General features: G+C 33.2%; 2 protein-coding genes across 3 annotated transcripts; both read left to right on the top strand.

Annotated features, from left to right (window-relative positions):
* Positions 1 to 455: 455 nt before the first annotated feature.
* ATJ1 (DNAJ heat shock family protein) lies at positions 456 to 10,099 on the top strand. Of its 2 annotated transcripts, XM_088095874.1 has the most exons (20): positions 458 to 723; positions 814 to 922; positions 1,006 to 1,092; positions 1,202 to 1,293; positions 2,268 to 2,351; positions 2,494 to 2,532; positions 2,715 to 2,825; positions 3,119 to 3,160; positions 3,246 to 3,333; positions 3,518 to 3,582; positions 3,661 to 3,723; positions 3,824 to 3,896; positions 4,079 to 4,170; positions 5,510 to 5,581; positions 5,860 to 5,916; positions 7,005 to 7,053; positions 7,156 to 7,225; positions 8,538 to 8,627; positions 9,010 to 9,212; positions 9,650 to 10,099. In XM_088095874.1, the coding sequence occupies exons 1-19, from the start codon at positions 697 to 699 to the stop codon at positions 9,107 to 9,109; spliced, it is 1,410 nt and encodes a 469-aa protein (XP_087952000.1). In that variant the 5' UTR covers positions 458 to 696; the 3' UTR covers positions 9,110 to 9,212; positions 9,650 to 10,099. The 2 variants fall into 2 exon arrangements, with proteins under 2 accessions (XP_047161699.2, XP_087952000.1); XM_047305743.2 differs by lacking the exon at positions 9,650 to 10,099 and having other exon boundaries at positions 456 to 723; positions 8,974 to 9,176.
* Positions 10,100 to 11,283: 1,184 nt separating this feature from the next.
* Positions 11,284 to 12,769, top strand: LOC148204700 (putative pectinesterase 66). The gene is made up of 5 exons (XM_088109576.1): positions 11,284 to 11,507; positions 11,633 to 11,789; positions 11,875 to 12,087; positions 12,161 to 12,402; positions 12,526 to 12,769. The coding sequence occupies exons 1-5, from the start codon at positions 11,284 to 11,286 to the stop codon at positions 12,689 to 12,691; spliced, it is 1,002 nt and encodes a 333-aa protein (XP_087965702.1). The 3' UTR covers positions 12,692 to 12,769.
* The last annotated feature ends 813 nt before the right edge of the window (positions 12,770 to 13,582 follow it).

Here is a 13,582-nt window from a genome sequence, read left to right as displayed (position 1 = left end):
GTCTGACCCAAATCAAGAATTAGATGCTCTATTATATCATTATAAATTTGTAAGTTCTGATATGCATTAGATGTTGTTATATCATTAGATGCTCTGTTACATCACTGTAAATTTATATCAAACAGAATTTGTGTTAAATATTATGCATGTTGAATTTATAAGCTATGACAGTCTGAACACAGGAATACAAAAGTTAATGAAGTGTTAAAATAATATTATGTATTATTAATATAAAATTGTCAAAGAATGATTTAAATTATAATAAAGAGATATTTATAAAGACGAAGTATTAGATGAAAGCAGAAAAAGTGTAATTTAGTCCATATATATTCCGAAGTATTTCTTTATTTTGAATTTTAATTATAAAAATGAAATCAAAATCATAATTATAATCAGTAATTGAATTTTGTCAAAGAAAAACAAAATTTGGTAATGTAGTGACTGCTAGCAGGAATTGAAATGAAACGACCTCGTTACATCAAGTCGTAAATGTTAAGCCCGAACCTAAACCCAGTACGCTAAACCCCGACGCCCAAAAATCTGCGAGCAGGCGCCACCACCGCCACCGGAATCTATTACTTAGTCGCCGATAACAATCATCGCTTTCCGATACCTATTAAGCAGATTTGCGGGCTCACACACTTCTTCCATCTCTATTGCGCAGCGATATCACTAATCCACACGCCTTTGACGCGAATGAGAAGGTTCATGCGTTTAACGCCTGTAAGTGGAGGAACGACAAATCTCAAAACTATTCAAAATCTCTGTTCCTTTTTTCTGGAATCGTTCACACTATGGATTCTTCCAATGCAGTATCGGCGCCATTTGCTTTCGTCTGTGACCTCGGAATCGCTCGTGGACAAAGGAGAATCGTCATTCAGCAAATTCTTGTCGGCTGGCCAATCGTTTTTTCTGGCTCGGGGCACGTTTCAAAATTTTCGTGTTTATTGCATAATAATTGGTTTTTCGATATTTCTTAAACGAAATTATTGTTCTGCGTATCAGCTTTGGTCAGTTGCGGTTTCGTCAGGAAAACAGAGGAGTCTGTGATTCCGAGAATACCGTTTAGATATCGTTATTTCCATGCCACAGGTTTTGTTGGATGTGATGTGAATTGCATTGTTTTTATTAATATTGGTGATTTGTGATGTCTATACCTTGAGGTTTTCATTTGGTTTCCCTTTCTGCTTGTATTGTCCAGCATTGTCTTCTTCAGCTGACAGAGACTACTATCGAGTTCTTGGTATTCCTGAAAATGCCAGTCAAGATGAGATAAAGAAGGCCTTTCACTTGGTGCGTGAGTATCTGGAATCTCTTGTTTTGTATGGCTTAGGACACATTGATTGATGAAATCTATACTTGTTAGGCTAGGTAGAGCGAAAGTGAAGTCTATTGGAAAATTGCCATGTTTTGTTTGGGCAATGGGGATGATTCAATTTTCATCTCGAACACTTTTTGTAGGAGAGATGAAATTTAATTCAATTGCTTTGTACCTGGTAGGAGTGTCAAGAATGGAAAATTAGTCTATTCTCAGTTGGAGGAATATTTTATTTCAATTGCTTTGTACTTGTTAAGAGTGACAGCAATGGCAGATTAGATGATCTATTCTCAGTCACGACAAAATTTAATGTTATCAAACAAGGTTTAACTATGGTAAGAAGAAGACATTAAGCCTAACTCAAATACAAATAAAAAATAATAACAAACTAACTAAACATAAAAAATAAAGATAAGATAAAGATAATATATCTAACGAACTATAAGATTTGGAAATCTTATAGTTGCTAAACTTGGTTTAACTGTTTATATGCTTGTGCTGATCTATAAAAGACATGTATGGAGGAATACTTTATTGTTTGATAACTCATGAAAGTAAGACCGGGGACTTTCTTAAAAGGATAGGCTTACATTAGGATTCATCTTTGAGTTCATGTTCTATTTAGTCTTCGATGAGCATAACAGAGACATAAAAAGTATCCTTAAATCATGTTTTCTGTGGGCAATATAGTTTTTATTGTGGAAGCAAGGTAGATGTTAACTATAAATTTGGGTTTTGGAGATTTACATTATAAACAAAGGATTTTTCTTGAGTAGTAGTACTCAATATAAGCAATTTTAGCAAAAAAACAATAGGAGAATTACTTCAAAGTAGAAACTGGAAATGTCTATATATTCCATCATCACACTGTTTTGACAACAATATTAAAAAATTAAAGGTCTTCTTTTAGTTAATAATTCATCATGCAACACTTTTCTGTGTTGTGCAGCTCGCTAAAAAGTACCATCCAGATGCAAACAAGAACAATCCATCTGCTAAAAGGAAATTTCAAGATATAAGAGAAGCTTATGAGGTCATTATTATCATTTTATGAAATTTTAGTTTTTTCTATTGCATTTTCAGACCCCTTCCCTTCTTCAGGTTACATTGTTCATGGTATAAACTAATTAACTAACATTGATATTTTCATTTTCTGTTTTGCTATGTAATTTCAGACATTGAGAGACTCTAAAAAGAGAGCACAGTACAACGAGGTAGTTTTTATATACTTTAGAACTTTAAATTCAAAATATTAGCCACTGTTCAATATTTCTGGAGCTTCAATTGTTTAACGCTGTCCAAATTTCTTTAATTCATAAATAACTCTTATTTGTGATGTTGAGTTAAATAACATTTTTCCATTATTTTCTCCAATGAACCCTTTTTTCAATTGAAGATGCGTTCTCGTGGTTCAGAAGATACAGGATATAATCATGGTGATGCAGAAAGGTTTAGAAATGCCTATCGTTCTCATTTTTCAGATTCATTTCATAAAGTATTCTCTGAGGTATTTTTGGCTTTCTAAATTATGTCTTCTTTTATTAATTAAGAAATAAATTAATTGAATATATATTATCTTGGTCATGTGATTACATATGAATAGTCAAAATTGGTTTTGCTTGATTTATTATTGAGCATTCATTGAAGGGTCACTATCACTTCTTATCTTGCTTGGATGCTCTTACATGATACCCACCTTCTGTCTCTCTACACACTAGTGCACACACATTCTTTATGCTTTTGGATTCATTTCGTAAAATATTGTGAAGAGGAAATCTCGCAATTTTCTTGATGTACCAGATATTTGAAGAAGCAACTACTCAATTCTCATCAAACATAGAGGTTAGCTTAACCATTGTTCCTCTGTAGCTTGAGATATATTCCTACTTTTACATACTTAATCTTTTGCTTAATGCTATGCTGATAGGTGGAGTTGTCTCTTACTTTCTCAGAAGCTGCAAGAGGATGCACCAAACACGTGTCATTTGATGCATTCGTTCCGTGTGATTATTGTAGTGAGTAAAGTTCATATATTTTGGGAATCAAGAAAACTTTTTTATTTTCCATTTGTTATTAATGGTTTAGGAAATGGAAAAATATTGTTTTCATATGAATAAATTTTGATTACAAAAGAAGTTTAGCACATAATCTTGTGCACATAAAAATTTGATGCCAAACACTTTCATTGTATGAATCCAGATGGGCAGGGCCATCCTCTTGATGCCGTTCCAATAGTTTGTCCAACATGTAGGGGCTTAGGTCGAGTAAGTGCCTTCAAAAAGCAATGTTGATTATTACTTAATATTATATTCTTTAATCTTGATTGTGATGTATTTTTCCAGGTTACAATCCCCCCATTTACATCAACATGCATAACCTGTAAAGGATCAGGCCGAATTGCAAAGGTGTTTCATAAATTCCATGTCGAGTAGTTTTGTATTGTTGTTTATCTATTTTGTGTCATAATCTTGCATAATTTGTATTTTCTCTATCTAATTGGTGCAGGGCTTTTGTATAACATGTAGAGGATCTGGGGTGGTTGAAGGGGTTAAAGAGGTTAAAGTTACTATACCAGCAGGTTGGTTTTGGTACTTTTGACAAACTTACCTTATGTGTGTTGGTTAGAGCTCATCAATGTAACTGAACATAGTGGAATACAACTTGGTTTTTGCTGACCTGCCCTGCGTGGGTTTGGTTTACATTCTGCCTCCTATATTTTATTCAAAGAATAATCCTCCCCTCCCCCCATTCTTATCATAGGTGTGGATTCGGGAGATACAATCCATGTGCCAGAAGGTGGGAATGCTGCTGGAAGTGTAGGCCGATCTGGAAGTTTATACATTAAAATAAAGGCAATGTTCTGTCCAAATATATAGTGTAGATCTCACAATATGCTATCTGCTGGCCTATTGATCTGTGGTTTTAACCAACTTTAGCATTTTAGAGGGAAATAGGGCTTGTTTAGGAAGCACGCACAACCAGTTCTTCCTAAATGTGACATATTTCATTATAAATCTGAGATTCATTTGGGCACGCATAATAATTATCTTCGGCAGTTCAAAATTAGGTCTACTCAATTTAAAAATTAAAAGGCCTATAGACACATTAGATTTATGATGTAGCAGAGGGGCATTTGGCAAGCTGGGGCCAGTGCCTCCCTAGATAGCCTGAAAAGTTATTAAAGAAAATATTAATTCTAAACTTTGGGCTCGTGTTCTCAGAGTACTTATTTTTTTCATGTAACTTCCTTCATTGTAAGTTCAAAACTGTAAAACCTGCTTCACTTAATGTACACTGCTTGGTCTCCTTAACTCATAAGTATTTGCTTCATACATTTTTATTTATTTTTTCAGATTTAAGCATTCTTGCCCTCGTGTCTCTACTGATTAAAAACTATATTCTTCTTAGCGTACATAATGGAGCTAATGTCCGTTCTGGTTATCCAATGACGCATTTAACATAAAGTAGTCTTCTAGGTACTGTTGATTTTACATTAGTCCTTCAATGAATATTATTACCATCAATAGCCCTTTCCAAAACAAATTTGATTTCGTAAACTAAAACTGTATTCATGAATAGAACAGCGTAACATTTAAATAACTTAAATACTCATAAAATTTAAGACTATGGATGTCCAAAATGGAAATTGACTCAATACTCATAAAATTTAAATAACTTAACAAAGTTGGTTTTATGTTTTGTTAGATTGTTACACTTTCTTTGATGAAATATTTTCAAGAATTCTTTTGTAAAGTTTGAGTTTACTTGATAAGTTAAACCCTGAACACCATGACATTTGTGTCATCAGTGAAAACTCTTGATATAAATAATCTTACAAGTGTACAAGCTTCTTTTACTTTGGCCTGCTCAAGAAAAAATATCTAACTCTTTCCTAGGGTTAATAGGTTAGTACCTCAAAAGGTTATTTACCAGTAGTCTAGTTAGGTTCAGGTAAGTGCAACATCATAGAAGTGCTTTGCTTTCCTAGATCATGTAATTACGGAGGCAAATTTTATAATACTGTTGCACATCTCAGTATTCTTTTCCATCTTGATTATATGTCACTGTATAAAATTTCAAACCAGTAATGTGCTTTCTGCAATAGTACTATTACATGTTTGTTTGTTGTGGCAAATTATGTTCTGTACTTCTATTCTTATTGAAGCATACTTTTTTTTCCTGTTGATATAGGTGGCAGAGGATTCAATATTTACCAGAGATGGTGCAGATGTCTACGTGGAGTCTAATATTAGCTTTACACAGGTGAGAACTATATATGTTCCACGCTTTCATTACTGATTGATGTATACTAAGATATTATAAATATGAAACTAGAGAGGGGATTACATGCTCTCTCAAATTCACTCTAACTCTGTATTTCCTCAAGTGCCATTACATGCATTTTATTAGAAAATATCATTTAAATGAGTCCCACTATAAGACACTTGCACATACCATCTTTTGCATCTTAATTATCTGATTGAAAGTGCACCTAAGTTGATATCAGTGTTATTAATCAAACAAAAGCTTTAATATTGCAGGCTATTCTTGGTGGTGAAGTTGAGGTGCCTACTTTATCCGGGAAGATGCAATTAAAAGTAAAACAAGATTTATTTTCAATGTCTTTTTTTTTTTTGCATAGAGTAGTTTAGAGGAATGGAGTATGGCTCATTTAAAGGTCAAGGCATGTTAATTATAGATTACTACCAATGAATCCCTACAGCTTTTACTGATACTATTTGATCTTTTCCTGTTGAGTGATTTTAGACAACTTCATCAATAAAATATTTTTATTACACTGAAATTGAAATGATATATAAGATTAGCATACCCCTCTTTTTCTTTTGTATCAAGGTTTTCCTCATGAGTCGTGTCTTGAGAGACGTTCTTTTTAAACCTCCAGAATGTTGGAATATATGAAAATATCTTATCACACAATACCTTATATTATCTCCAGTGATTACTCTCTCCTATCCTCTCAATATCTTTTAGGCTTGACTATTATATTCCTTATTCTGTCATATGGTTTGTTTCCCTGACTAGTTGGAATTATATTAGTATAAAAAAGAGTTAGTGTTCTAGGTTTTATGATCACACTAATGTGCATACATTGCAATGCATCTTAGTTAATAGATGCAATTTGGTGTTATAAACTCTTTTTCCTTCCTCTAACCTTAAATCCCATAAGCTTTAAAGACGTACAGTACAACAGTGTACACAATTAAGTCCATAGTAGTCAATCACGTGCTGAAGTGTCACACAATAGGATTATAGGACAGTAGTAGCCATTGCAACATTTTTTTGTCAAAATGATAACTTTCCTGCTTAACATTGTAATTGTTGTATTCCAAATTTATGTTCTAAATCTTAATGCTGAAGGGACGTCTTTTGGTGGGAGAAAAACAAGCCGGGCTGTTTGTTAGTTAAGTGGTTATTCAATTAGTGAGTCCAGTGGCTGATGATGTATATAAATAGACAGGGATTGTGAGTTGGGTCATACATTGAGAATATTTGTATAGGAATTGAGGGAGACTTCGACCTTTCGAGAGTCCAGGAATGTTCTTAATAAATTTCATTCATTCACTTGTACCTGAACTGGTTTTTATCATATTGTTTCCATTTTCAAATTATGACTTCTTGTTTTGACCATACTTTGTATAATATTCTGCGATTGTGTTCCCCTCAGATACCCAAGGGTGTTCAACATGGACAGCTTCTGGTACTTAGAGGCAAAGGTTAAATGAAATGTTCTCTTTATGGACAGTTTTTTGGACGAGGTTTTAGTCCGTTTCTATCATGGTGCTGGAAAAGTATATTTACCATAATTGTTAATGCAGGACTTCCAAAGCATGGGTTTCTTGTACATCATGGGGATCAATATGTACGGTTTCGTGTTAACCTTCCCATGTACGTTCCTTGCACTCATCTTTTGTTGTAGTTTAACTTAAAAGACCTCAGACTTTGAGGAATGTGCTATTTATAATGTAAAGATGCAATATGATACTTTTCCTTATATTGGTTGATATTATGACATTGTGGAAAATGGATTACATTATTGTCAGCTCTCCTATTTCCCTTTAGATATAAGATTCCATCCAAGGAATACACAATATCTTGTGGTAGATCTCTCGTCAATGAGACAACAAACCCAATTTGCATCACAATACCTTAAGACTTGGGTTCTCATACCACAATCCTTGTCCTAGGGTCCCTTTTACATATTTGAGAATGCAAATCACAACATTCTAGTAAACAATGTGAGAGTTTTGTATAAATTGACTTACAACTCTCATTGGAAAAGAAAAATTGAGTCTTGTCATAATAAGATAGATGAGTTTCCCACCAATCCCCTATATCTCTGTGGGTTTTGAAAACATTTCACCTTGGTCTACTTTTGATTCAAGTCTATAGGACTATCAATGAGCTTGCAAATTCCCAAGTCAGTCTCCTCTTAAGCATCAAGAGTATATTTTCTTTGTGAAATGATAACACCTTCTTTTGATTGCACCACTTTAATACTGAGAAAATATTTTACATAACCATGAAATGTTGTGTGGTGGTCACCCTGGACAATCTCAATTGTGGTGTCACTCGTCCAAGCAGTGATGGAGATGGCAAAGGCGGCAACACGGAGGGTATCATATTAGGTGGTTTAGTACAGTGGTGGAGAAAAACAATTGGTTGGAAAAAAAACAACTAAGAACAATGTCCGAGAAAATTTTCCAAAAAAAAGAGAGTTTAGCAGAGGTTAACCCATCGGGAGGCAAGGATTAAACCTAACTCTAATGCGATGTCAAAATAAAAGGGAGAGAAAGGCATATAGACTAAATCTCTAATGTGTGTAGAACACACAAGAATATGCATTTATAAGTAGAAAAGTACAAAGAGATGGGCCTAAGCCCTGTTACATCTAACAAAAACAATGCAAGGAGTAGCAACTCGTGGGTGTGACCCATTATTTTGCAGTACCTTTTAAAGTCATTTCACTACTTATTGTGTTACTGTTTATTCTTGTTTGGTCAATGCTTGCTGCTCGGGTTGAATTTGCACCATATCTTATTGAATTTGCTTATGTGTGATGTTTTTTGTGCCTTACGATAAATGGTATCTGGATAGTGCTTTGCCTTTTCTTCTTTGATTATCCTTACAATAAACTCTGATATGCTTTCTTCCAAGTTGGATTTGCATAAACTCACTTCTGGTCTACTCATTCTTTTAGTGCAATCAATGAACGACAACGTGCTATACTTGAAGAACTTGCGAAGGAAGAAATAAATGAGGGAAACAGCTCTTCATTTGGGGGAAATTGGTATGCATATTCACTGACTAAGTTCTTGGCATAGCGTACTAGTTTTAGTTGCCTATGGTCCTCGTAAATATTTGATGATTCCATGGCTAATTGGGTTGGGCTAGATGACAATACGGATACCTATAGTTGAGAGAATAGTGGGTCAGAATGCTTTGAAATTAAAGTAACTTGTAAAACATATAATTGTAAAGCATGCTATTCCTTATCCTAAGTAAAGCATACCCTTGTATGTATTTACTTGATAATTTCTTGAGTATGTTTGCTTCATTTGTTTGGTTTAGTTTTGTGTGACTATCTATGTTTTTGAGTGACATCTGATTGTAATGAAGACAAAAATGGATAACAGGCTTTACCAGCAGCTATCTACTGGTTGAACTTACAGGTGGCAGCAAATTCTTGAACACACGACGGCCCCAAAGTTCATGCTGGAACTATCTGTGCTGATATTATTCCTTGTCTTCGTTAACAAAGTGTTGACCTGATAGCTGGGTCAAAGATCAAATAGGATTGAGCAGCAGACTAGCCAAAGACCAAGTTTTTGTGATTGCTACGTTCTTCATTCTTAAGAACCAAGTTAACTATAAGGTATATCACTGAATTTATCTCCTTCACTGGTAGTTTCTAGCTGTCTTTTATTTGATGCATGCATGTTTCAAAAGATAGCAGAAAGAGTTGGTTGATCAAAATGCAGCTCCATGAAGTAGCATATGCCAATTAATGCTGTTGACTGTCCTATCAATTAATCGAAAACGTTGCATGCATGCACATGTCTCACTGATCGAGTTTTTACAAGCTTCATTAATTTTCGTTATTGCCAATCATCTGATGGTGAAAGGAAATGCAATGAGATTAGTTTGCCAAGAAAAGCAAATCACATAATGTACTTTGTTAACAGTCAAGCAGTTAGCGTGATTCATTATTATACTTGGTCCATTAATAGATCGATCAAGGGACTAAATTATCCAAACAACTTGGAACGATAGCTAATTTTGCTGATTACTCACTTTGTCCCATTGTGCCAGTTTTGGGTTGAGTGGACGAAGTTGCAACTTACATCTGTGGAACTTAGGACTACGGAAAACGACGCTATCGCTGATTGATGTTCTTTCGGGGCCCATTTATTTTAAATGTTTTCAATTTTTCAATGGATAAGATTGACAACATTGAAAATTTATTTCATGAGACTTGTACAGTTTTACTGATTAATGCGAAGGTCGCCGTGGGTTACAGCTATCGAAGATGGGAACTTCCAATATATATTTGTTTCCCTTGGCTTTATAGATATATTTACAGTACCTTTCATGTTGTAATTCAATCCGCTCCTGGGTTTAGGGGCTGGTTTTCTTTTATACTTCAAATTGTATACCTTGTACTTTCTGGAATTCAACGAATGATGTATCAATGAGTGCTAGCTTCTAAGCACAGAATTTTATTAATTGAAAGATAATAGATTGTCAGGTTATTTAGAGTAAGTTATAATATTTGTTAAATATAGGTTCGCAAAATATTATTAGCCTTTTTCGGATAAACCATAGTTTCAAACCTGAAGGCCGAATAAAGAGGAATAAAAAGGGGGAAAAGTAAGGAAAAAATAGTTGTCACAGAATATGTACTTTCCAATTTCAAGGTGTAGACTGGAATAAACAGAGGATAAAAGGGAAAAAAATTGAGAAGCCAAAAGTGATCCAAAAGTTAGATAAAAAAAGGGAAAATTACATTTACTAAAATCTCATTACACTTGCACTCTATCTAATTTTAGGATAGAGATTAACTTTCCTTAAAATTTTAGTAGGTATAATACCTATTTTTGTTCCAATTTTTGTTGGTGGTTGGAAATGTTTGAAATGGTCTCAATTTTTTTTTTGCTGTTTAAGGTAGTCCTAAAGAATGTAATTTGTGTTCAATTTAATTTTTTTGCAAACGTCGTTTAAATCGTTAACGGGTAGATGTTTAGATGTGCAATTACAGAGTGAAATGTTATGTATTGGCTTATGTGGAGTCCTTTGTAGTGTTGTGAATTGGATTTATTATTTTTGAAATTCTATTTCTTTTATTAGGGTTATTTTTTTGAAAAATAAATTAAAGGTATTTAGTTGTAAAGTTTTGATCGTGGTTTGGAAGGGAAATTTGCAAGATTGGGAAGTACATGTTTGGGAAAGAACACCAGTGACGTGTAAGCCATTCATGGACAACTTTTTTGGACACCCAAACATCTCAGTCGTACCCTTGTATTATCATTCTTAATAAAACTTAAGATTTTAAAATAACATGGAAAACAAGTAAACAAGATGAGAGGATAAGTAACATCTACCTTAGCCACTTAACGTAAAAATTAAACAACAATTACTTAATTGAAAAATAAATATTTATTAAATACGGATAAACCATAAAATTAATTAGAGATTTAATTTAAATTTAATTAATTTTCCATTTATTTAATTACTTTTGTCCCGTGGTCCATTGATGTACTGTCTTCTTTTATGATATTTAATATTTTATTGGGAAAGTTATTAATTATAAATGAAAGTTTACTCAGAAGACGTGAATTAGTTAAAGTAATAATTAATTAAATGAACGTTTTTCCTTTTCTTGGAGTTATAAAAGGAAGAAGTGATATGTTTATGGTAAAAAAAGAGTATTCAACAGACAGTGTACTATGAAATTGTTTTATAGAACGATGAGACTTCTTCCCATCTTGTTCATTAGTTGTTTCTTTAGTCTTGGTAGAGCCAAAGACTGTGGTGGAAATAATGTTAAACAAACCATAATTGTCGGTAAGTATGGGCACGACGCATTCAGGACAATTCAGGCGGCCATTGATTCTGTAAGAAGTAAAAATGATCAATGGGTAAAGATTCACATAAAAGCAGGCTTGTACACGTAAGTTCAAATCATTTTCTTATAACATCAAACGTATAATCAAAAAACAACACTTCTGTTATGAAAATCCAATAAATGTTTCATCCATTAACACGTGATGTCTTTTATTGATTGTAACTGTGCAGAGAAAGTGTTATTATTCCCGTTGACAAGCCATGCATCATTTTAGAAGGAGAAGGTGGCGGAACAATCATTAGGCACTCCGACCACCAGTCAATAAACAACAACGCTACATTAGTTTCTTTCCCACCAAACGTGCTTGCAAGTGGACTTACTTTTTTGGTAAACATATAAATAAATGATAAAACAACCATTTTCGTAATTCTTCAATATTCTTTATCACTGATATATTCTTTTGAATTCACAGAACTCATATAATGTGGGCCCTTACAATTTGGCAAACAAAATCGAACCAGCAAATGCGGCAAGACTGTTGGGAGATAAATATTTCTTCCATAATTGTAGTTTTATAGGTTATCAAGACACTCTGTTTGATCATACGGGACGTCATGTTTTTAAAGATTGTTACATTCAGGGTGATGCGGATTTTATATATGGTTACGGACGATCTTATTATACGGTAAGTTACATAAACTTGTTTTTTTAAAATCTATGTTCAAAATAAAATACTGAAACATTTTTTAATGTTGTAGAACTGTTTGATCAATGTTGTTGGGAGAGTTCCAAATTTGGCAGGATTCGTGACAGCTAATGGAAGAGAGTCAGCAGATGATCCTAGTGGTTTTGTATTCGAAGGAGGTTCCATTGTTGGTAAAGTTAAAGTGAATTTAGGAAGAGCATGGAAACCCTATGCAAGAGTCATATTTAAAAATACATATTTTTCTGACATTGTAACTCCTCAAGGATGGGTTGCTTGGTCAGCCGCTGGCAATGAGTAAGTTTGAATAGATACATCTCTTAGAAAAGACCTTCAAAATTATATTATTTCTTGTTTATATTAAAAAAAGTACTTTTGGTTATATTTTAAGTGATTTTTTTATGTGTTAAACTATTGTAGGAACAGGACAACTTATGCTGAAGTTGATTGTAAGGGACCAGGAGCAAATACTTCGAATCGTGTTGCGTGGATGAAGAAACTAAGTTCTTCGGACTTGAATCAGTTTTCTTTTGCGTCTTTTATCAATAGTGATGGATGGGTTGACAACTTACCAACAATATCTTAATTTATTTTGTTTTTTTCTAAATTAGGTTGAGGTTCTTGTATGACTATATTGGTTGACTGATTGTTAGTTTTGTAACGAAGAAATATAGTTGTATGTAATATCAACCATCTTGTTTAATTAATAATTTAGTTTTTATATATAGAATTCTGATTTGTTTTTGTTTTTATATATTTACTGGTATAAATTTATGTACAATGTTACACTTATAATGTCTCATAACAAAATAACCAAGATAAAAATGATAAGTTATGTAAATAAAATAGTCTTATGATATCGGTTACTAGTTCCATTGACATGTCTTATGATATCAATTATTATATGTTATAAATGTAATAAACAATTAATTGATATTAGTTTAGAAACAACATCCATCAATTTGACATATTTCAGGGATGTAAATTTTTTACCTATGTCAAAAATCTAAAATAACATAAATTAAAAGTTTTTTTTTGTGTGTTAATGATAACTATGGATATATTAATTGTATGAATAATGAAATTACATTTTGATGTGGTATAAGAGCCATTGTAGAAAATCACAAGATAAGAAGATAAACCAAAAATCGTATTGATGAGATTGAAAAAGAGTTTTGTCTGTATATGATTTGAACTCAATTGACAATCAAAAATTGTAATCATAATATAGCTGAAACAGTTGACGGTAATCTTCCATTGACACTAAGGATGGGATGCTTGGAATGCTGCCAGCGATCCCAATGATCTTCAAGAAGTCACTACAAAACTATTTAATTTTAGGAGAGGTTATTTTATGGAGGTTTTAAAAATCCCGAATATTTCTGGCGGTTATTTAGTGAAACCGCAGGTAATCCCTAAATATTACCCCTTCCATACTTTATTTCTTTCTAATTCCCTAAATGTGCCCTAATTCTCT

This window comes from Vigna umbellata, chromosome 1 (genome assembly GCF_029865625.1).
Source record: "Vigna umbellata cultivar VRB3 chromosome 1, Vumbellata_1.0, whole genome shotgun sequence".
NCBI lineage: Eukaryota > Viridiplantae > Streptophyta > Magnoliopsida > Fabales > Fabaceae > Vigna > Vigna umbellata.
Note: the sequence above shows the minus strand (reverse complement) of the source record. Positions and strands in the feature narration are given on the sequence as shown.

What these genes read in the sequence shown, in the direction of transcription:
- ATJ1 (XM_088095874.1), top strand. Translation starts at nt 697, where the DNA reads ATGAGAAGGTTCATGCGTTTAACGCCT. An exon ending in GATCAGGCCGAATTGCAAAG is followed by an intron (nt 3,724 to 3,823) that starts GTGTTTCATAAA and finishes TAATTGGTGCAG; the next exon opens with GGCTTTTGTATAACATGTAG. An exon ending in TAAAGTTACTATACCAGCAG is followed by an intron (nt 3,897 to 4,078) that starts GTTGGTTTTGGT and finishes TTCTTATCATAG; the next exon opens with GTGTGGATTCGGGAGATACA.
- LOC148204700 (XM_088109576.1), top strand. Translation starts at nt 11,284, where the DNA reads ATGAAATTGTTTTATAGAACGATGAGACTTCTTCCCATCTTGTTCATT. An exon ending in CAAGTGGACTTACTTTTTTG is followed by an intron (nt 11,790 to 11,874) that starts GTAAACATATAA and finishes TTGAATTCACAG; the next exon opens with AACTCATATAATGTGGGCCC. An exon ending in TGGTCAGCCGCTGGCAATGA is followed by an intron (nt 12,403 to 12,525) that starts GTAAGTTTGAAT and finishes AAACTATTGTAG; the next exon opens with GAACAGGACAACTTATGCTG.